General features: G+C 41.6%; 4 protein-coding genes across 4 annotated transcripts; 3 read left to right on the plus strand and 1 right to left on the minus strand.

The window, feature by feature from the left end:
• Positions 1–869: 869 nt before the first annotated feature.
• On the plus strand, positions 870–2,015 carry EAF01_001307 (uncharacterized protein; the record flags this gene model as incomplete). The annotated part of the gene is made up of 1 exon (XM_038909557.1): positions 870–2,015. One exon carries the CDS (start codon positions 870–872, stop codon positions 2,013–2,015), a length of 1,146 nt encoding a protein of 381 aa, XP_038774369.1.
• An 8,061-nt stretch (positions 2,016–10,076) lies between these two features.
• On the minus strand, positions 10,077–12,079 carry EAF01_001308 (uncharacterized protein; the record flags this gene model as incomplete). Its single annotated transcript, XM_038909558.1, has 2 exons — positions 10,077–11,973; positions 12,021–12,079. 2 exons carry the CDS (start codon positions 12,077–12,079, stop codon positions 10,077–10,079), a joined length of 1,956 nt encoding a protein of 651 aa, XP_038774370.1.
• A 517-nt stretch (positions 12,080–12,596) lies between these two features.
• EAF01_001309 (uncharacterized protein) lies at positions 12,597–16,101 on the plus strand. Its single transcript, XM_038909559.1, has 4 exons — positions 12,597–14,368; positions 14,420–14,751; positions 14,806–14,894; positions 15,186–16,101. Exons 1-4 carry the CDS (start codon positions 13,707–13,709, stop codon positions 15,948–15,950), a joined length of 1,848 nt encoding a protein of 615 aa, XP_038774371.1. The 5' UTR covers positions 12,597–13,706; the 3' UTR covers positions 15,951–16,101.
• A 1,327-nt stretch (positions 16,102–17,428) lies between these two features.
• Positions 17,429–19,633, plus strand: EAF01_001310 (uncharacterized protein; the record flags this gene model as incomplete). The annotated part of the gene is made up of 2 exons (XM_038909560.1): positions 17,429–18,013; positions 18,065–19,633. 2 exons carry the CDS (start codon positions 17,429–17,431, stop codon positions 19,631–19,633), a joined length of 2,154 nt encoding a protein of 717 aa, XP_038774372.1.
• Between the last annotated feature and the right edge of the window lie 2,514 nt (positions 19,634–22,147).

The following is a 22,147-nucleotide window of genomic DNA, read 5'->3' on the forward strand; positions in this document are numbered from 1 at the left end:
TAATTTCATTGATCATTTGGAAGTCTAATTAAGCTTTATTTCAGGCCACTAGATGGTTTCTAGGCAGCTCAGACTTGTAATAATAGGTCCTTTAATGGTTTAGTGGCGTTCCGGAGCTCAATTAGACCCCGGCAATGGAGTTTAGCGGCTAGGAATACACCCTTGTATACAGTGATGCCGTGATATTGGTCATTTGCTTGTTTAGACGCAAATCAACTGTTTCTTTGACCTCAACAATTGAATTCAACGGCAGGGAAGGTTCCGTAGAGTAGATTTGAAGCGGGGTCAATGGTTTAGCTTGCTGAGATTTCCAATCAAGACTTCTATTTAAGCTTCCCCATTGATCTGGAAACCTCTTCCTCTTTCTTCTTCCCTACATACTATTCCTCCCCCTTCAACCAGAACCTTCTCTTCCCTTTCAAGACCCCTCATACTACGAGATACTTCAACTAGAACGTATCTGTTGTGCCTGCCCTTGTGTTTCTTCAAGGAGTTACCTTCTTCCAACTATCCTTGTTACTAGAACTTCTTCTTTCTACCCTCTTCGTTCTTTCTAAGGTGTTCTCGATCTCGAAATCGACGTCTAATTACTCATAAAATTTGAGTCTTTCACAGTGAGTACTTTTTAGCCAACTACAAGGGCTTCCTTTGTCTTTTTACTAACTAATTTACTCTCTAGACGTGGAATTTCAGATCCAACGTCGTTGAACTACCTTCTTTCTCCCACAGTCAGTTTATCTTGGTCAAATAAGGCCATATCATTGAGTATTGAGTATTTGCTAACTATTGTGTTGTCCAGACCCTCGATTCTTCAACTTACATCCTACCTACCTCGAAACTCCTCTCGAAAACCCTCCTACAAACCTACAATGAATCCATATCAGAATCAAGGCTATGGAGGTCATCAGGGCTGGACTGGTGGTGCATGGAACCCTGCCCAGCATGGGTACAATCCAAATAACAACTGGCCACCACAACAACCTCAACAACCTCCGCAACCTCCGCAACAACTACCCCCACCTCCCCCTCAGTACAACATGCAGGTTTCACCTGCTCTTTTCTGCTGCGGGAACTGCCAGCGCGTTGGCGCCCCACCTCAACCGGGTGTGAATGCGTATACCACTCGTTTGGCATTTTTTGTGGCCCACGTCTTGCATCCTACGATAGCAACGTATACCCAGGTACCTAACCGTAACCTACATCCCAATCACTTTATCAGTGATGTACCACTATCTCAAGCAATTCCCTCTGTTGGAGGTAATGCTGATCATGGTCAAGGTACCAATGCCCAGCAAATTGCACAGCAAGTGGTTCAGCAGCAAGGTGGTCAGCAACAGCATGTTCCCATGCAACAAGCTCCAACCGGACCTGCTGCGGGTGTTGGTACTAATTATACTGCTGTTACTGGCAGCAATCATCAATATGGTTTCAATCAACAAGGAAATTACCAAGCTGGTGGTGGTTATGGTCAAAACAATGCTGCACAACAACATCCTCAACCAAATGGTCCACTTAGCAACACCTCTCAAGCTATCACTGGTCACATTATGTATTCTGGCTCATCTTATAGCATCAATCCAACCACCGCCATCCCTCTGCCACGCTTTCTTAGGCCTAACTTCCAGCTGAATGTCAAATTTCGCCTTGAACGCTTCCGTGTAGATCCTCCACAATATCCATCGTACAGAAACCCTTGCCAAAATACTGTCGTTTCTCCCTCCACCAATGGCCCTAAATCTAGGGACAATATGGAGCTCATATGGTATTATTGGCCAGTTCAACTCGAGGTTCCTCTCTGGGCTAGGGGTCAAAATACTCTGACTTCTGCACCAGTCATTGCCAACCAGCTCGTTCGGGAGGGCATGCAGATCATCAACGGAGAGCGTTGGGGCTTCATTCAGCACCAAGAGAATCCGGAGGGTTTATGGCATAAGAGACGTTCCTACAAGATTATCGAGTGTCCTGTTCACGGGATGTTCTGGAAGGTCACTGTTTTCGTTCGTCGTGGTTATTAGGCTGTTTTAGAAGGTATCAGGTCATTTTTAGGCCTTAAATCTTGATTTTTCAGGGTATGATGTCCGGATATTTACTCAGAGAATCCTTCCTGTCATTATTGGAAGGAAGCTTTGAAGCTTTTTCATGGACAATTTTCACCTGTGTTTCGGATTTCTAGCCAATTTTACGACTTTAAGCATGCATTCTACTACTTAACTTCACGGATGATACACTACTCTGGCTTTTACTACTGGTTTTACTTTCTGGCTTTCACTCCTCGGTGTCGATGATTTGGGTTTGCTGATTGCATACTCATCATTTGACTTTACTGCACGGTTTCTACTCCTAGATGTCATTTTATGGCTTCTACCTGATGGTTTTGCCTTGTGCATACCGCTTTCTCACGATTGGTTCGGAAAATTCTACTATTTTGGGCTTTCTAATTCATGGATGTTCTACTCCATTGATATTGCACTTCATCCTTCATCGACCCTTTGATTCATGGTCAACCCCTTCATCAATCATCGCCAATCGTGGCCTACCTACCCCTTCATTCATCTTGCGTTAACCGTCAAATATCCAACGTCCCCTTCTACATCAGCTACACCTCATCGCGTATGCATTGGTCAGTACTCATGCATCAACTTCATCTAGATAGATCATGGTCTACTATCTTGATCTTTTCGGCCGGTATTCCTCAAGTTTCTTGGTGCTGTCCATACATCACGCACCGCCATCTGGAATTCTTCGGTTTGAATCTCTTCGAAGCTGTTTTGATGTTTACACTTCGTCGACTGCCATCTCGATTTCCTTGGCTGGTAGTTGGTGCTTCATTACACTGGGATTTGGCTATGATGCACCATAATTCAGCATACTTCGGGTTGAGTGTCATTGATGATTTCATGGTGTTGGTGTTCTCAGCGACGGGTTTCGTTCTCTTTGGGGTGGGTGTGATACCTTGATTGCATGGGGATAGGGCTTTCTTCATAGCCATCTTGTCATCTTGTCATCTTTTGCTGAAACCACACCAATGCAGTCTTTATGGTCATACTATCGGATGCCTCTTTCATCAACTTTGGGCTGGATATTGTGCACTTTTTGGATCGTGGATGGATTTTATTCATGGTGCATTTCTTCTTCTCCGGATAGCACACCATCAATGCCCATTGCTGGCTGGGATTTCGCTCATATTCATCTACTTTTTGCTGGATGGTCATTCGTCAGTCTTCATTCTGGGATGTGACTCTATACACCATACAACTCTCCGTCTCTGGATGGTTCATCACTGCCACTCACTCGGCTTTGGTACACCTTTCACATCTATTTCGTCGTTGTTAGATGGCATTCATGGTTGTTTCCTGCACTCTGGTACAATTTCCATCCTCACCTTGCTGTCGCTGGATGGAACTGCTTCGTTTTACGCCTGAAATTGGTCTTTCTTACACATGTCTCTTCATCTCTGGCTTAAACGTTACTAATGTCCACCGGGGGTTGGTAATTCGATACTTTCTATCCATGATTTATCATCCATTAACACCCATCTCACTTCGGCGATGTTCACAAGAGATTCATACATTAGTCTGACACCTGTCATCTTTGATCTAACGTCCTACCACATCACCAATACTCCACTTTGACCCAGCTCTTCATGGTTACGATTCGAGTTTCTTACGAAGTTATGCGTTAAATTGACAGTTTCGTTTCAGACAATGGTCTGGTGTTGCACAAGATTTCTCATCCTTGACACACACAACAGAAATGTCAATTCCAATCTCTTTCAGACGTCTTGCATCAGGTGTTTCGTTCCAATACCAACAACGACGACGACGATTTCCGATTTTCTGAGACGTTTACCATGATAGTTCAGTGCAAGATTGCACATTCTACTCACTCTCTGCTTATCTTCTTACCCATTAGGGGCCTTTTTAATAATCGTCTTTCATTTTTCTACCTTCACAATTTCCTTATTTCCTTCATACTTGTGTTTTCAGGGCTGGATGGATGAATAATAATGAGGTTTTTGAACTAAACCACTATGCAGGTGTTTAAAATAACGATATTTGGCACTGGAACATGTCGGGAGGATTTCTTTGCGAAAATACTTTAGAGAATTTACTATTCCACCAATCTTTGAGTGTTTTGTGACATGGTGACATGGTGATATGGTTATTTGGTGATAATCCAGGGATGCGCTTGAACATACGAGATAAATAGATAGCTACACGGAAATTAACAAGTATTGTAAGTACTCTTCCCACAGCTCGATTATGGTGTTCTACTGAAACTAAATAGCAGCCAATGAACACCATGACACTCCACTTCCAGTCGACACAGCATCTTTATCTTGAAGAACAACTCTTCATTCATCCCTATGGATCACACCGCACCAAACCCATAACCTCTACAACTACGCGGTCATCAAGACTCTTATTTCTATCAGCACAGTTATGAACTTGTAGATTTGAGTTTTATACCACACCCATACAAGGACCAATACGATAAACCTCCGATAAACGTAGACTTTCAAACTCGGAGCTCCAAAAACTATTCGCCATGACTTGCTCTTCGCGAGACTCCGCCGTTGAGGAAAAACTGCTGATTCAACGCATCCAAGAAGAAGAATTGGTGCCTGGGACTTTTGAGAACATGCTCAGGAACCCAAATTTCCGGGTGGTGTTCTAGGGATCTTGGAATTTTGAAATTCAACGATTTTACTCCCTCTTCACCAGACTCCAGCGTTGAGTGATAACTGGGAAGTCAAAGTATGTGCAAGAAAGAAAATTAGAGTTAAAGGATTTCACAAATGTGTTTCAGCATCCGAATCTTCGTGTGGAGCTCCGAGGATCTTCGCATTCTGAAATTCACTCGTCTCGTAACATCGCGATGTATGTTTGCATGAGATTTCTCACTCAACTTCTAATGAGTCTTTCGAAACGGTACACTAGACTTGGGGGAGGGCGGAGATTCAATGTCTGTACGTGGTGCCCTCTACAAACCTATAGTTATTTTATTAAAATTTATGGAGTTAAGATTGAATTATTGATATTCTTAGTAATCCGTATATTACAACAATATTTATTTGAATTACAACCTTCCAAAAATCCTTTTCAACCTTTTGCTAATCTCTTTAATATTTTATGTAACACAAGACCAATCATCTGCGAATTGAGGAGTTATAATATATAATAAAAAGGAAGGAGTGTTGGAGAAGGAAAGGAAAGGATTCTTTTGAAGTGGAAAAAGAGAATTCTTTGAATTCTTCAAAAGTGTGATTTTATGGGGACGTTAGGGTAATAAATTAGGGCTTATTTATGGAAGATTCGAACTATTTGGAGCTCTTTTTTACTTAAGTTAACGTATATTCACCTTAAATGAAGTAGGAGGATTATATAGATAAAACTATGATTATATATAGTGAGTGATCAATAGCTACACACGACAAAGCTCGAAATGTTTTTTAAGATTTATGATAGAACTGCGACATTATGAGATTAAGAACCCAGGATTATTTATAAAAAGTTCTTTTTGTTCTATATAATTTTTTATTTTTTATTAATAGTATATTATTTTAAATCCTTAGTTTAACATGTTTTTATATCTTTAAATAGGTTTCCTAAATGTAAATAATTACTACTACTACTACTACTACTACTACTACTACACTAGACTTGGGACCTCAAACTCTACCTTGATTACATCTATAGTGATTAAAAAATCAGTCATTCGTATCCCTCGAAATTTAAATGCTATAACTTTGGGCTCCACGCCACCAAATACATGGATTTTGGTAGTAGTCTACTGAAATCTACTATGTTCTGTGGGAAAAGCAATAGTTAGACTTGGACTGCGCAAAAAATCTATACCTGCAGGTGACATGCAGATAGTCTGCTCCGCAGGTGCTCTGTAGAATGTCCTACCTGCGCTCCAACTTATCTGCAAGGCCTTCAGAACAATCTGCTCTGCAGGTCCCCATTACTAAACCTGGTTAGGCTAAAAGTAAGTTTCGCAAAGATGGCCGGTACTAGAGCCGGAGATCATGCCGGAGAAGAGTGGCTGCGATGACGACTAGCCGTTCGCGTTGGTTGAGTTGCTTGATGTCTTGTAAGAGAACGTGATTGGGCGATGACGTCACCAATGTGTAGTGCAGTGGAGGTTGAAGCGAGTCACAATTACCTATGCTCCAAGAGTTTCTATTCCGCTGAAGAGAACGAAATTCAATTCACTACTGAATTTCTATCTCAGATGTGATAACTCATATACATCGATGCTAAAAATTGAGCCGTTTATTTAATACCTCATTAATTCTGAGTCCAACATGCCGGTTAGACATCTCGAACGAAATAATCAGTCACATCTAACTCCTTCGAGTAGCCACACGATTCATCCGTCCCTATGATTTTAATGTCCAAACAGACTGGTCCAGAGTTTTGGCTCGCCTGGACTTCTTGTCCATGGTCAGTATATTCAACATCTTCGCTTCATTCCCCTTCCTCCTCCTTGAACCAAGAAATCTGTCCCGCCTGATCAAAATTTACATCTTTTTATGAAAGAAAATCTCTACCGTTCTTGAACATTTGTTTTGCTTTCTGTCTTGACTGAGAAACAAGGAAAAGACAGTTTATTGTTTGAAGGCTTTAAAATTTCATGAACCACTAATCCTCCCTCTCGTACCGCCTCCCTTCCACCTCAAGAGAAAGCACATGAAAAGGAAGAAAATTTCCATAGATCTCGAAGTCATACCTCGCCCCTCAATTTCCACACGCCTATGTACTTGGAAAGAAAAAGAAAAAGAACACGAAAGAAACAGTCATCCAAAACGCAATTTCAAGGCTCCATCCAGGGTCTCTTTGGGAGACCCTCTTATGTACCAGGTCCAGAAGTAGGCACAAACAATCAGAGTGGATTAGTTATTCACGATTTAGTTATATTGTTGAAATATGATTCTGATATTGGGAGTGGTCATTTAAAGGCTGGCATTGGGTTTAGTATCATCTTGTTTGAAGGACCCATGCTTAGTATATTGGAGTGTCTCCAAAAGACATTCGTTCTCTAGATTGTCTAAACCTACTTTTCTTCACTTCGGTATCCGCTTCCAAAGGATTCACTTCCAAGTTTCTCTCACCTTTCCTTCTGCTTAGATGCTCCTCGTCCTCATTCTTTTTTTCTTCTTTTCTTTCAATCCACTATCTTTTGGTCACGAAAAACAAAAATCAAATATCTATGTATACACACCTGTCCACAACATCAAAACACCCATGTCCCAACCATCACCTCCCCTTCCCTTTACAGATCTCCAAATATCCGATTTACCTTCTAATCTGCTCTACTTACCTGCACTATCCCAATTTTGTGCCTCATTCCGATCTCATACCAGATCCCCACCCACCTCCCAACGATTCCACTACATTATTCCCTCACTCTGCCAACTTCACACACTCAAAATCCAAATACCTCTCTACACCCCACTGCCCTCAACCCCGTAATTCCCTAAGTTTCCCCCTCAGCGCTCTCAAACTCCATCAACCTACATTCCAATCCAGACCTCAGTTTCCAAAAGCTCTACAAGGGTACTCAAGTACACAGAATCCAATACTATCGTCCGAATTTTAAACATACTACCAATTTCACAGCATCCAAAGCATTCACAGCATCCACAGCATCCACAGAACTCACAGCATTCACCATATTCAGAATTTTTATAGGTATATGATAAATAACAAGCTTTCTCATATACCATTCATGAAATATCATCTTATAGATCTAACCATCCCAAACTAATTTCCACTGACCTCCTTTAAATAGCTTCCCTTTCACAACAGAAATCCGGAACTTTAAAATCCCTTTCCTACATCGATTCTTTGTCTCAATAAACTTAAAACTAGTACAACTCCATATCGTCAATTTCTATTCCTATCTCCTCATCAATCCTTTTACTATCCCCATCCAACTCTTAACCACTTCATTATTTCAATCAGAGAGACACAATATCAATTCATGCATTAAACATATTCTGAAGATGCTGTAATCACCACTGAGCGATACCAACGAACATAATCATTCGAATATCAAATGCATTTAGTGACTAGCTCCGCATAGGATTCATAACATTCATAGTATCACAGCATTCACAGTATCCAGAACTTGTTCACACGCTCTAGCGAATGACACACGATCTTTCCTACATGGCATTTGTGAGACACTCGCCTAGTTTCTTCTAGTCTTATCCTTACTATTTCTCCCTCACTATTCTTCTCCTTTCCACCATGAAAAAAGAAATACAAAACTTTGTAACCTTTTCCTTTCGAACCTCCTCCGTCCCCTTACCAATTCGTATCTCATCAACAATCCATTCTCTCACCAGCCCATTCCCCACTAACTCATCCTATTTGATCCCATAACCATCTCACTATTAATTGCCATTCCTATCCTGTCACCCTACTAATCCATTCCTCACCAAAAGATTCTCATCCTCATCACTATTTGATCCCCTCATCAATCTCATTCCCATCCACACCCCAAATCTCTATTTCAATCCATCGCCTACTAATCCATTCTCTTATCAATCCATCCCCTCACCAATCCATCCTCATTCCTATTCCCATTCCCATCCTATCGCCAACCTACTATTAATCCCCAAATATTACAATCCGCTTCACAAAAGGATATGCAGTTCTAATTTCAAACTACTCCACCACTTCCCCACTTCACCATAAGAACTCATAAACCATAATAAATCACAACAAACCACACCAAACCATATAAAATCACCCTCATCTATCCATATACACTCACACATATACAAACACCCACACCCATCCAAACAGATATCCAATCCAACCTCACAGCCTTTCCTTCCAAGCCAAGACAAGCCACTTTTTCCATCCCACATACACGAGCCCTGGAGAGATTAGACATCCGACACCAGCCACTAAGAAAGAAAAGAAAAGAAAAGAAGGAATCTACATCCCCTCATCCAAAACAGTAATCTATATACATTGAAGGATTTATCAAAGGATTTAAACTTTCAAGATCAAAATGCTTAAAACGAAGAAGAAAAAAATTAAAAAAATTAAAAAAATTACGTTCACTGAATGCAGAATATGAATTTTCTATTCAGGGTTCCATAGATATTACCAAGTACCTAGTTATGAAATCAATAAGATGAGAAGAAGAAGAAAAAGAGACAAGACAAGAAAAGAAAAGACAAGGAAGGAAGGAAATGAAGATAGAATGATAGGATAAGATATATTTTTCATACGTTGAGGTGATGAGCAAGAAGTACTTTTCCAGGATTATCTTTCCCATTGCCGTCTCCTCCCTGGCATCTACGTCTCACAATAACTTTAAGACTTCTATTTATCCATCTCATCTCTCCTGATCATCCCGCCTCCCTCTGCCCCTCCATCCTCTCCCTCACCTCCCACAACACCCTGTACCCCTCCTCTCCCAACCTCACAAAAAAAACCCCTCAGCAAAAAATGTCCAGATCCCATATCACCCGCTTGCCCACTTACACACACAAGTATGCAAATGCATGCGCGCAGCCAGTCTCAAGAAACCAACCAAGCAGCACCAGAACAAGCAAAAGTAGAAGGATCCGCCCTACAACCACTTACCTCCACACTTTTAGTCAAGTAGGTACCAGTAAATGATTGTTCTCTTTTTTGTGTCCAAAGGACAAAGAGACTTATGATTTCGAGGGGTTGGTTTGATATACCGCATGGATTACAGAGTTTCAAGGAATGGTCTCGCCTTGTACTCCACCTTGCCTTGCGGAGGGGGGATTGGGGATGTTGTGGATGGAGGAATTGTATAAAATTTGGCACTTTGGAATTGATGAGGTGGGACGGAATGCGTAAAGAGGGTGATATCATGCCAAGGTGCAGAATATTTCATCACTAGGCACGAGAATCATACAATGGAAAATTGATGGAGGGGACAGAAAGGAAAAAGGGAAAGTAAAGGAAAGGAAAGGGGATACTGGAAATACGACTTTATTCCCAATAAAACATCACGGGGTATCTATCTTTCTCTCCATCATCTCTCATATCTTCTCCCATCCACCCCTCTCCATCCATATACTACCATTTTCCCTTTTCACCAAACAAACCTCGACCCAATCTCTCCTTATTTTCCATCCTCGCTAATGCTCTATCGATATCATTAACATCCAATTCACCACTTCCTACCGCTATCATTTTATCATCCGTCATTTCCTCATCTTCATCTTCTCGTTGCACTAATTGTAATGCATATGCATTTTGTTTTTGTTTTGGCGCTACAGATTTGCCTCCGATGAAAATGATAAACCTGTGTTCACCTATTATAAAAATATCGGAAGGTATCTCGGACCTGGTATGTGGTGAGATTGAGGACTTGGGAGCTTGTTCAATACCACTACAACATTCGCCCAATAGGTCCACATTTTCCAACTTGATGGGACGGGAACCAGGAGATGTGTTGAAAATATTTGTTGAAGATTGACCTTTGCGAGGATTGGCTGACCAGTATTTTGAGAGGGAGGGAATGAGGGTGTAGGAGTCACCTAACCAGAAAAGAATAGATTCTTCAAATGCCAAATGAGATGCCACGGATGGTATCTCGAGTACTGAAATATTTCCGCGGACTGGACCAGTGGGCTGAATCTTATTGCTGAATAGATCGGTTGTTTTACGCGTTCCAGGAGTCATGGGAGCGAATTTTGATTGGGAGATTTGTGGAGGGCCGGTTGATTTCGAGTTAGATTTGGTTGCCCCTTCGACATAACCTGCAAGGGAGAACTCTGATCGTGAACCTCCTTTTATTGATTGTTGACCAAGGACACCTCTTTTTGCTCCTGGTCCTACACCATTCATATCCCACACACCCCATTCTCCGTCACTGAGTAGTACAAGAACTGCTTTGCCGCCGTATACCCATTTTGCATCCACGATTGATTTTCGACCAAAAGCCGAGTAAGAAGTTATTTTATGCAATGCTTGGGAATCAGTTTTGTTGTTCTTAAACCCAGGATATAGAGAAATAAGCCAAGACCCTTGCTCAGCAATCACGCTCTCGGGATCTTCCGAAGGATTAACGAGAAGCTTATAGTTGTAAATTCGACAAGTGCCTAGATTATCGGCGACTAGCAAATGACTTGAATGCTGTTCTGAGAATGATGGATTAAATGAAATGCTGACGGCTGGAGATGGCATATAAACCGATTGGAAGGGTTGCACCGAGGTTGATGAAGGAGGTATTGGCAGTGGTATGCGCCATAGTCGTAATAATCCAGTGATTTCTTTTGAATGCGAAGCTACTATGATTTGTGTTTCTAATGCAGTGTTTGAATCGTCCTTCGTGGAAGCCCGTCTTCCTTCGAAATCAATAGTCATAGTTATTCCATCCGAAGTCTTTTGGTGACCAGTCAAAACAATCATCGTCTCGCCCCATTTTCCATTTCCGACATTTGCTATCGCGGGGGAAAGTCGAAATTCACCACGGTCCTTGCTCAGAGGAGACGGCGGTGTGAGAGGTAATGTGATTAGCCGAACAGTATTATCACCGCAAGCTGCAGTGAAAACAATTTTTTGTTTCAATGGATCAATTCCACGCCAGGGTGTACCATCCGCTTTTAATGTTGAGCTTGGTAGGAGACTGATGTGAAGAACATCGGTTCCAAATTGTAAATCTAGAGTCTGCAGAATGCTGGGGTATGGCCGCCTTGGATCAATCTCCTCTTCCTCGTCTTCAAATTCTGGTTTATCTTCAAAGGGTGGTTTGGAAGGTTCATCCTCATCTGAGTCGAGAGAGATGACTTTGTTTGCGCCATTGGTTTGTGTAGTCTTTGGGCTTATCTCTCGTTGTAATTTGAAAGGCCTGCCACCTCTCCATATAATTCTCACTCCACCTTCATTTCCTTGTAGAATTATCGTTGATCCATTTGGCGAAGGTGACGGGTAGACCTTGGTAGTATGAATACGATGTGGCAGTTCGTAACTATTGATGTTAGAAATGATATTTTCTAGAGATTAATTTGAAGCTACCTCAATTGTGTATTTTGCGAATTCTTTGAAACTCTGGGATGGGAACCACCGGACGCCATGGCTCGGAGATGAATGGTTGAGACTTATTGAAAATTAATTAGATACTATGAGTGAGTGATCCCAGCGCGTTTGTTGCCAGCGATAGATTGTAGAAGATTTTGTTGGCACTTTGCTCGAAATTTTGACATTTGCTAACTTCTTCAGTCGCGACAACAAATTGCGCTTGATAGCAATACAAAGTACTGTACGAAGTAATAAATCGCGTGCACTATGATTACACGTGATTGAAGCGGCCGCATACCGGACCAGCCGTAGTTAATGCGGATGAGCTTAGATAATCTCAAAGCCCAGACAATTTTGAAGAATTGATGAATTAAAGTTCACCGGGGAAGATTTTCTTTTCAAGCCCCGAAAGTCTACGAAGTAGAATCCCCTGAAACTTCTCCATGTTCTCCATAAATAAAAATTGAAGCGACAGTTCAAGATATGATATGATATGATATTTGCGGGTCTGGGCTTGAAACATCACCGTCTCCCCCATGAAGCATTGAAGGTCTTACATTCACCTAACGCATATCGACATCAGTTCTGACTTCAATCGAAAAGGATGAGACGTGACTCACGTGGAGGCTAGGTACAAAAAGCCACACCGATACAAACTTCGTCTTCAACTTGAACCAACACGTCAAGTCCTCTCCTTGCCACGTGCTTGCATTAGCATCGTCTTTTCTTCGGCTCGACTGGTGGGACATTGTCGCTATCAAGCGGATATATCGGCACAAAGCTTGGCAAACCGCCCTCTTCCCCTCCCACTTTACCACTCTACCAGACATACCGTATACCCCATCAATCATCACACCGTCTTCTACAATGAATCGTACCACCGACACTTTCTCAATAACGCCATTCAATATTTATTTGTGTTGTATTGCATACTGCATACTGCATACTGCACACTGCTGATTGCTCATTGCACCAGGACGGACTTTCAATTCCCCTCCCCAAAGTATCGAAAGATATTCCAACGTCCATGAACTCTGGAGCGTTCTCATCGTGGTTCTCTCTCCGTGGAGCATGTGATCTTGATCAACCTCACGTAAAGCGTTTGGATGCCTCAGATGCCCATGAAGTTCGTATCAAAAGTGGAAACATGAAAACTGGAAGATATGACAGGTCTCTGACAGTCAGCATTTGAGAACTGAGCTACCAGTTTTTACTCACTCACTACCTTGACCCCTCGACGAACCTACTCCGTACTAGGTAGGTACTTGTACCGGTATACTAGCTACTGTTTGAGCAAGATTGGCCCGGAGGACAAAAAAAGCTTGAGCGAAATTAGTGGCCGCGATGGATCTGCGTGATGGAACCGGGGTAGGGACTAGATTGCCTAATTGCGAGGTTTGTCATCTCGACCTTGAAAGATACTCAATGCCCACAATTTTCACATGATGGGTGCATTCGCTTTTTCTCATTCATAAATGATTCCCTTCCCATCGGAGAATGGTTGGCATTTTCAATATCTTTACTTGCACACTTACTCACTACTGTCCTTAGTACTTCTTACTAAATCGAAGTTTCATGAGCAGAATATCAAAGCGCATTGTGCACCTCTTCTTAAGTACGTTTGGGTGACAAGAATAAGGGAAAGACTTGTTTTCTCAAAAGTCTCTGGACAATCACTTCACTATGACGGACAATACGGGCCTTGAGAAGGATGATCTCCATGATTTCAAATCCTCCAATACAGCTTCTGTAACTCTCGCATCATCACTATCAGATCATGAAAACCACTACCCTCCGCTCTCGCATGCGCCTTCTATCACATCTTTATCATCCGATTCGATCAATAGTGATCCTCTTGCTCCTCTCGAGCAGGCTCTCACAGCGAACCTTGAAACGGCTGCTGAACAACTTGCACATGCTCAATTAAGTTACACGAGGACCGGTACATCATTCGCCACTACTGGATCACGAAATCCATCATTCGAAATTGATTTCGAAGACAATGATCCTGATGATCCGAAAAATTGGCCTTTGTGGTATCGATCTTATACAATTTTTGCCGTGAGTTTTGCAACATGGTCTACGGTGTTGTATAGTTCGTCATATACATCCAGTATGCCCGGAATGATGAAAGAATTCTCCGTCACAAGTAAACCACTAGCGACGTTGGGTGTGACCACATATTTACTGGGATTGGCGACTGGTAGTTTGGTTCTTGCACCATTGAGTGAGATTTGGGGTAGAAGACCAGTTTATATTGGATCTCTGGCTTTCTTCTCTTTGATGGTTTTACCGTGTGCTTTATCAACTTCATTAGGGGAGGTCTTGGGTGTTAGGTTTGTTGGGTACGTTGAAATGCGAGTCGTCAATTTTCCTTGGTGCTAATAGGAATATAGTGCGCTTGCAGGTGCTGCTATGATATCAAACTCTCCTGGAACAGTTGCAGATATCACAACCGACCAATACCGTGCATTGGTTTTCAGTATCTGGAGTATTGGGCCAATGAATGGTCCAGTAACAGGCCCCCTCATTGGTGGGTTCGCTGCAGAATACCTAGGATGGAGATGGACAAATTGGATTGTGATGATACTTTCCGGATGCGCTTGGATAGCTTGCGGATTTGTTAAGGAGACTTATGCACCAGTCATCTTGATCAAGAAGGCAGCAAAAATGCGCAAGGAAACGGGCGATGAGCGATATTGGTGTCGATACGATCAAAAGAAGAGCTGTGAGTGGATGGTGAACTTTTTATCCATTGACAGACACTGATTTCTGATTATAGTCTATGAGATCTTGAAAATCAATCTTTCTCGACCATTCGTCCTGAGCTTCACAGAGCCAATTCTTTGGTTTTGGAATACGTACATTGCTGTGAGTTTTTCTCGTAACTTAGCTTCGTCAATTTTGGTATTGTAATATCAAGTTTTCAATAGTCCGGACTGCAGATCCACCATTGGAGGCTCTCAATGTCTGAAAGCAATTCAATACTCACGATAGATCGGTTTTTCGAACTGTCAAGACAACTTGCTTGAATCCAGACATTGAAAGTCTCTGACTTTCGAATTATCATTCCGGCTATAGATAACTCCATCTGATATACAAGAGTGGTCCAGCTATTTCACTTATATCACGGGAACAATCTATACTAATCAGGGCGTTTAGGTCATCTATGGTATCCTCTATCTTTGTTTCGTCGCATACCCGATTATTTTCACGGACATGCGTGGATGGAGTCTTGGCCAGACTGGTCTCGCTTTCCTAGGAATCGGATCAGGAACCATGCTCGGAATTATCGCCGAACCGCTTATTCGCAAAATGATCAACTCACATAAGAAAGATCCCGAAACTGGAAAAGTTCCACCCGAAGCTTCGGTCAGCATTATTTGTATAGCAGCTGTTTTGTGTCCCATCGGTCAACTCTGGTTTTCATGGACTTGCGTTCCCATCACCATCCATTGGATCTGGCCCATTCTTGCAGGGATCCCCTTTGGAGCAGGAAATACCTTGGTATTCATCTACGGAACCAACTATCTCGCCGGCTCATACGGTATTTATTCGGCATCGGCATTGGCAGGAAATAGTGTTGTCAGATCAATTGTTGGAGGTACATTACCATTGGCTGGACCGGCGATGTATGGCGCGCTTGACCCGCAATGGGCTGGAACTCTTCTGGGGCTAGTACAGGTCATTCTAATCCCAATTCCTTTCATTTTCTATAAATGGGGATCCAGAATTAGAGCGAAGAGTCCGTTGATTAAACAGATGAGGGAAGAACAGGAGAGAAATGATAAGAGAGTTGCTAGGGCGAAGAGAAAGGAGGAAAAGAAAGCGGCGATGGATACAGAAAATGGAGGAGTGATGGAGGCAGGTGAGAAAGACATGGAAAAGGGAGATGAGGTTGTGACTGGGACGGAAGAAAAGGCGTGATGCCATGAGTGTGGATGATCTTCGAGATGGATGTATCGATAAGGGATGAGATAATGATTGTAAAAGTGATATCATGTATGGATAGTGTGCCGATGATACCCAGCGATAGAAAGTAATAGAATAATGTTTGAACTTATAGTATTTTAGGACTTGCAGCTCGAATCTTTTTAATGCTTCTTGAGTCCGCGAAATTGGCAAAGACAACCAGATGGTCATCTGTATGTCAATTGTGTATAATGTGAATGATCAGCCACCAATAAGCATATAGTAATTATCATTCAGCCCTATGAATCGGAATGAATGCGCGGATAAGAGTGGGATTGATCTGAAAGAATGGATTATGGAAATTGATAATACTATTCTCCGACTGCCGAAATTCAAAATCGAAAACTTAAGATGGACTACAGTCTAGACGTTTCAAAACATAGGATGGTTCATCAGCCTTATGGAGTCTCTGAGACAGTTGGTATCATAAGCGCTAGATTTCGGTAATTTACAATGCTGGGGTTGTACGATGTGAGATTATGGGGGTTGAGTGATAAGTTTTGAAGAGAAAGAATAGTTCAAGTGGTGTTGGTAGTATGCGTAACGTGATGGAGGGATGAGTGTATAGAGATGAAGATGTGAATGTGAATGTGATGATTTTGATTGTTGTGTTGGTTTAGCATGAATAAAGGGGTGGGTTGTGGTTAATAGCGGAAAAGACTGATAAAGATCGGTTCTCGTTAATATATACAATACAAGGCTGAAGTATGGAGAACCTTATTTGAATGGCATCAATCTGGTACTACTACTCGAATATCATTCAAACTGGACATTGTAGACCAACCGTACATGTCTATTAAGTATTGATTGATTGTACTATAATTAGCATAAAGAGTAAAGGGTGATTGTCCTTCCAGCCATACCCACATCCACATCTATACATCCACATCAAATCTTCAGCCTTACTCATACTAGCACAAGCGACAAACTAAACAAAGAGTACAAAATAACACCTTCCATCTTTTCTTCCCTCCCCCCCTTCTTCTCTACACACGCTCAATTTCAACGGTACTCTCCCGAAAATCCCTTCATCAGTGTCAAGACAATTATACACTCAATTCACAATATCTTCTTCTTCATCGTACGGTCGACTGGACGAAACATTCAAATCGACAAATCATATTAAAAAATCATTTGTTGATCTATTTTGACATCATCTCAATAACCTAAACAAAATAGCCTTACCAAATTTTTCTCCACAAATTTCTCGCACAGTCACCGCCCACCCACAACGAACAACAACATCAATCTCGAGATTTTCGAAGAACTTATTCGATTCGTTTCCATCAAGACAATTTCCCATCAAAAGGATTTCGTCTCGACATTCAAGCCATCTCGAATCCAATCCCTAAGGACATTCCGCACGACAAAGAAGACTTTACAATATACTCAATTTGTTACCGAAAAGAATTTTACTGTGACTTTCATTAGCCATGGCAGTTCCGACACAAATTGCATACAGAACACTGAAGGGGATTGGTATCTTGGATGCCGCACCCGTCTACCAACCTTTGCCTGGTTTCCAGAGACCCGAAGGTAACTCTCGCTGCTGTACCTATTCGCCATGCGGTCGGTACTTTGCTTGGGCTTCTAATGACGGAGTGGATGTCATTGATACCTACGTCGGTCGCACTATCACTACCCTTCCCACACCCAATGTTTACGAATTGGGCTTCTCTCCTCTCGGTTCATACGTCATTACTTGGGAAAGACCCTCGAAGGATGAGAATGGTGATGCGGTCAAGAACTTGAAGATCTGGCGCACGGTGGAGGAAATCGCGGAGGGAGCTGAGAAGGAAGTTGTTGGGAGATTTGTGCAAAAATCGCAAACCGGTTGGAACCTTCAATACACTTTCGATGAGAAATATTGCGCCCGCAATGTTACAAATGAGGTTCAATTCTACGAGAGTGGAGATTTGCGTACAGTTTGGAATAAGCTTCGTGTTGAGGGTGTTTCGGATTTCGCAGTTTCTCCTGGAAATAATTATTCTGTAGCTGTTTTCGTTCCAGAGCGCAAGGTATGTATTATTGCAATTTTGTGTAGGGAGGTTTGCTAACAAATCACATAGGGTCAACCATCTGCCGTCAAGGTTTTCAACGTTCCTCAATTCAATGCCCCGGTTTCACAAAAAACATTTTTCAAGGGCGACAAGGTGCAATTGAAGTGGAATCAACTGGGTACAACTTTGATTGTTCTCGCCCAAACAGATGTTGATAAGTCGAACAAAAGTTACTACGGAGAGACTACATTGTATGTGTTGAGCGCAAATGGTGGATTCGATTCTAGAATCACTCTTGACAAGGAGGGGCCAATTCACGATGTCTCATGGTCACCAAACTCGAAAGAATTTGGTGTCATTTACGGATACATGCCAGCAAAGACAACTATCTTCAACCAAAGAGCTGTTGCTACTCATACATTCCCTCTTGGCCCCAGAAACACAATTCTTTTCTCTCCTACTGGTCGATTTGTTTTGGTGGCCGGTTTCGGAAACTTAGCTGGTCAGATGGACATTTACGATGTTGAAAAGGATTACAGAAAAATCTGTACAATCGAAGGTGGAAATCCTAGTGTTTGCGAGTGGAGTCCTGATAGCAAGTATATCTTGACAGCTACTACCAGTCCTAGATTGAGAGTTGATAACGGTATTCGATTATGGCACGTTACTGGTGGAATTATGTACAACGAGGATATGGTCGAATTGTACCACGTTACATGGAGACCACAACGTCCCGAAAGTTTCCCAGCCGGAGACTTTTTGAGCCCAGTTCCCGAACCACATTCATCGGCTGTCGCTTACTTGGGTACGGTGAAAACCCCATCCAAGCCAGCAGGAGCTTATCGTCCTCCTGGAGCACGTGGTCAAGCTACCCCATCTCACTTTAAACGTGAAGATGAAGGTGGATCTGCTCATTTCGTCAGCAATGGTACATCAATGGTCAATACCAATGGATTTGGTCGATCTCGTAGACAAGTCCCTGGTGCTGATTTAAGCGAGAACGCTGTTCCAGGAGCCGCCCCCGCCGTTCCAGGTGCTGTTGAAGACGAAAATCTTTCCAAGGCCGCACTCAAGAACAAGAAGAAGCGTGAAGCAAAGAAAGCAAAGGAGGCAGAGGCTAAAGCAGGTGGTCTTGGTGCTGGAACTCCAGATGCTCCAAGAGGTCCAGGTGGTGATCGTAGCCCAGATCGAAGAGATCGTCAACGTAGTCGTTCTAAGAGCAACAACAACATGCGTTCTCCATCTCAGCTTCGAACTCATGGTAACGGTGGCCCTCACAACCTTCATCAACATCCTCACCCCCATCAAAACCAACGTCAAAATGGAGGTGTATCACCAAATGGAGGCGCAGGTACACCAATTCATGCAGGTGGAATGAAGAATCTTTCGATCAACTCGAATCAAAAACCAATTACTCCAACTCAACAATTCTCAACTCCGGAATTGTCAGTTACAAGCCCAGGTGGTGATGGTAGCCCATCTGCTAAAAAGAAGAGAGGATTACAAAAGAAGATTAGAGCAATTGAGGATTTGGAAATGAGGAGAGCTGGTGGTGAGAAGTTGGAAGATACGCAAGTGAAAAAGATTGCTACTAAAGGGGCTGTTCAAGCAGAGTTGGATGCACTTGATAGGGAGTAAATCTTTGGGAGGGGAGGGAAAGTGATGTAGAATGGGAGGAGAGGCTTGATGTAGTGAATTGGCCAGTTAGACAATCCTTTGGAAAAACTTTTTCATATCAACCTGTTTATTTTATATCATAGTGGTGAAAATGGGTATGTAAATCTTGGGCGCTGGATTTTCTATGGTGCATGGATGGCTGGATGGATGGATGGATGGGTGGGTATGCTAGCCGTGGCGTGGCGTGGCGTGGCGTTGAGTCATAAAATATGAAAGTACGGATCTTGAAGGTCGAAGGTGATAAAGTGGATTGAAATGAAAATCAATGATGTGTAGATATGATGGATGGCAGGATCGATGATGGATATTCGTCAATTAGATGAATTGCGGTAGATTGTTAGATGCGGATGGATGGCATGCAATAATATGGATAGAGGGCGTAGTATACAACTCTTAGTAGTTAGTCTAATTGTTGTCATTTCGATTAGTGATATTAAATCCTGTGGTAGATTGTTATATTGATGTCGATGGATGGTGTGGATGGTGAGTATAGTGTGGATAGTATGAATAGGGGTATAATATGTAATTTTTAGATGGTTAGTCTAATTGTTGTAGTTTTGATGGAGTGATTTAATTCTTGTAGATAGTTGATTCTTATTGAAGATTTTATATAAAAGAATTATAGTAGATTGTTATCTAGATGCTAATGAATAGTATAAATAATGTGAATAGTATGAATAGTAAGTATAATATGAATAGTATAACTAAATAGGAGTATAATATGTAATTTTTAGATGGTTAGTTTAATTGTTGTAGTTTTGATGTCGTGATTTAAATCTTATAGTAGACTATTATGAAGATTTTATATAAAAGAATTAAGAGTCTTTGGTTGTAGTGTATGTTAGAGTGTATTTTATGGTTTGTATTGTAGACTGTATTGTAGACTATACTATAGAGTTGAGTTATCGATTTAACTTCTGAAAGTCCTGGGGTGTGTGTGATTACTTGATTTTGTGAATTTAATAACGATCTTGATTATAACTACGTAATGAGTAATTTTATCTCATCCTTATTTTGAGAAATCTTGAGAAATTACCCAAGAGTACTGGAAGGAAATCTTTGAGCTTGGGAGCTTGTGAAATTTTGATAGAATTTTGAGTTAGCTATGAGTTTGAAAAGGGTTTGTTGGAAGTTTGTTGCGGGAGGTTAAGAGTTTGATAGAAGTTATACAGTCGAGTGGTTTTTAAATGTAGATGGAAAGGGGTGAGGGAGGGGTGGTATGAGATGAGGAAATTGTGGAGTATATGGAGTTTATGGAGTGTATAGATGGTATGTAGATAATATATTCTACGCGGTATTGTATTGTGGAAAGTTGGATTGAGATATGGATTGAGATGGGATGGAATGTAAGTGTAAATGTAAATGTGAAGGATATGTTTATGTGTATCTAGGTAGGTAGGGGAGGTAGGTAATTAGGTATCTGGATTCTGGACTTGATGATTTGATGATTTGATCTTCTGGCTGGGTATGATATAGTAAAGTGTGTGAAGTAGAGGTAGAGAGGGGAGTACAAATGAGGTAAAAATAGAGGTAGATGACTGAATGAATGAGTGAATGAATAAGGAGATAGGGTTATGCTATTTTATATGATATTAAGATTTTTTATATATGATTTAAAGGGAAAAAAGCGAGCGGGTGGGTAGATAGATAGATAGGTAGATATATATTATAGCACAAAGCGGAGGGGGGATTGTTAAAATTAGAATATTATTTGCATCATATAGTGGAATTTGAAATGAGTTGGGGGAGGGATGAGGAGGGATCGAAATGGTGAGAAGGGGAGGAATAGAATGTGAGGTGAAGGGGTGATAAAGTGTGAAGGGGAGAGAGAAAGGGAAAGTGAAAGGGGAGGAGAGGAAAGAAGAAAAGAGAGGAAGGGAGAGAGGAAGATAGAGAGTAAAGGGGGTAGATTTTTTGCTGAGTAGAGAATTGAGGGAGTGGGTGGAAGGTTGGGCTTCTAAGATCTTAGGGGGATGAGTGATAGGTTTAAAAATTGAAGATTTGAAATCTCGATAATGTGTGTTAGTTCTAGATTCTTGATTGGGTTCCGATTTTGAGGATTTGTCATTATTGTAAGGACATGGTAATAGGGCCTTTAGCGAGTAGTGTTAGTGATTCTATAGAGATCTGAGATGTTTGGTATGATTAAAGAATATTGAAGAGTGTTTAAGAAAGGAAATGAGGAAAAGGAGGGGTTTGTTGGCATGAAAGATTTGTTGTTGTGATTGTGTTAATGCGTTTGAGTATCTGATGTAGTGGTGTTTTGATTGTGTTGAGATTTGGGTCAGTGAGTCTTGAGTAGATAAATAGATAGATATTTTGAAAAAGAAGGGAAGGGGGGATTGTTTTGATCGGATAGGCAGTTGAATAATCTAATGGGGAAGTCCACCAGTGAGTGCACAGACTCACAGGACAACGTGACATGAAAGTACAATTTCATACTCAAATTTATCAGCTTCAAAATCTAATTAAAAT

This window comes from Botrytis porri (assembly GCF_014898465.1).
Source record: "Botrytis porri strain MUCL 3234 chromosome Unknown BPOR_002, whole genome shotgun sequence".
Taxonomy (NCBI): Eukaryota; Fungi; Ascomycota; class Leotiomycetes; order Helotiales; family Sclerotiniaceae; genus Botrytis; species Botrytis porri.

Bases quoted from the DNA above. Each gene is read 5' to 3' on its own strand.
- EAF01_001309 (XM_038909559.1), top strand. From the start codon at position 13,707: ATGACGGACAATACGGGCCTTGAGAAGGATGATCTCCATGATTTCAAA. The intron at 14,752-14,805 runs GTGAGTGGATGG...TTCTGATTATAG, and splicing joins ATACGATCAAAAGAAGAGCT to TCTATGAGATCTTGAAAATC. The intron at 14,895-15,185 runs GTGAGTTTTTCT...CAGGGCGTTTAG, and splicing joins TTTGGAATACGTACATTGCT to GTCATCTATGGTATCCTCTA.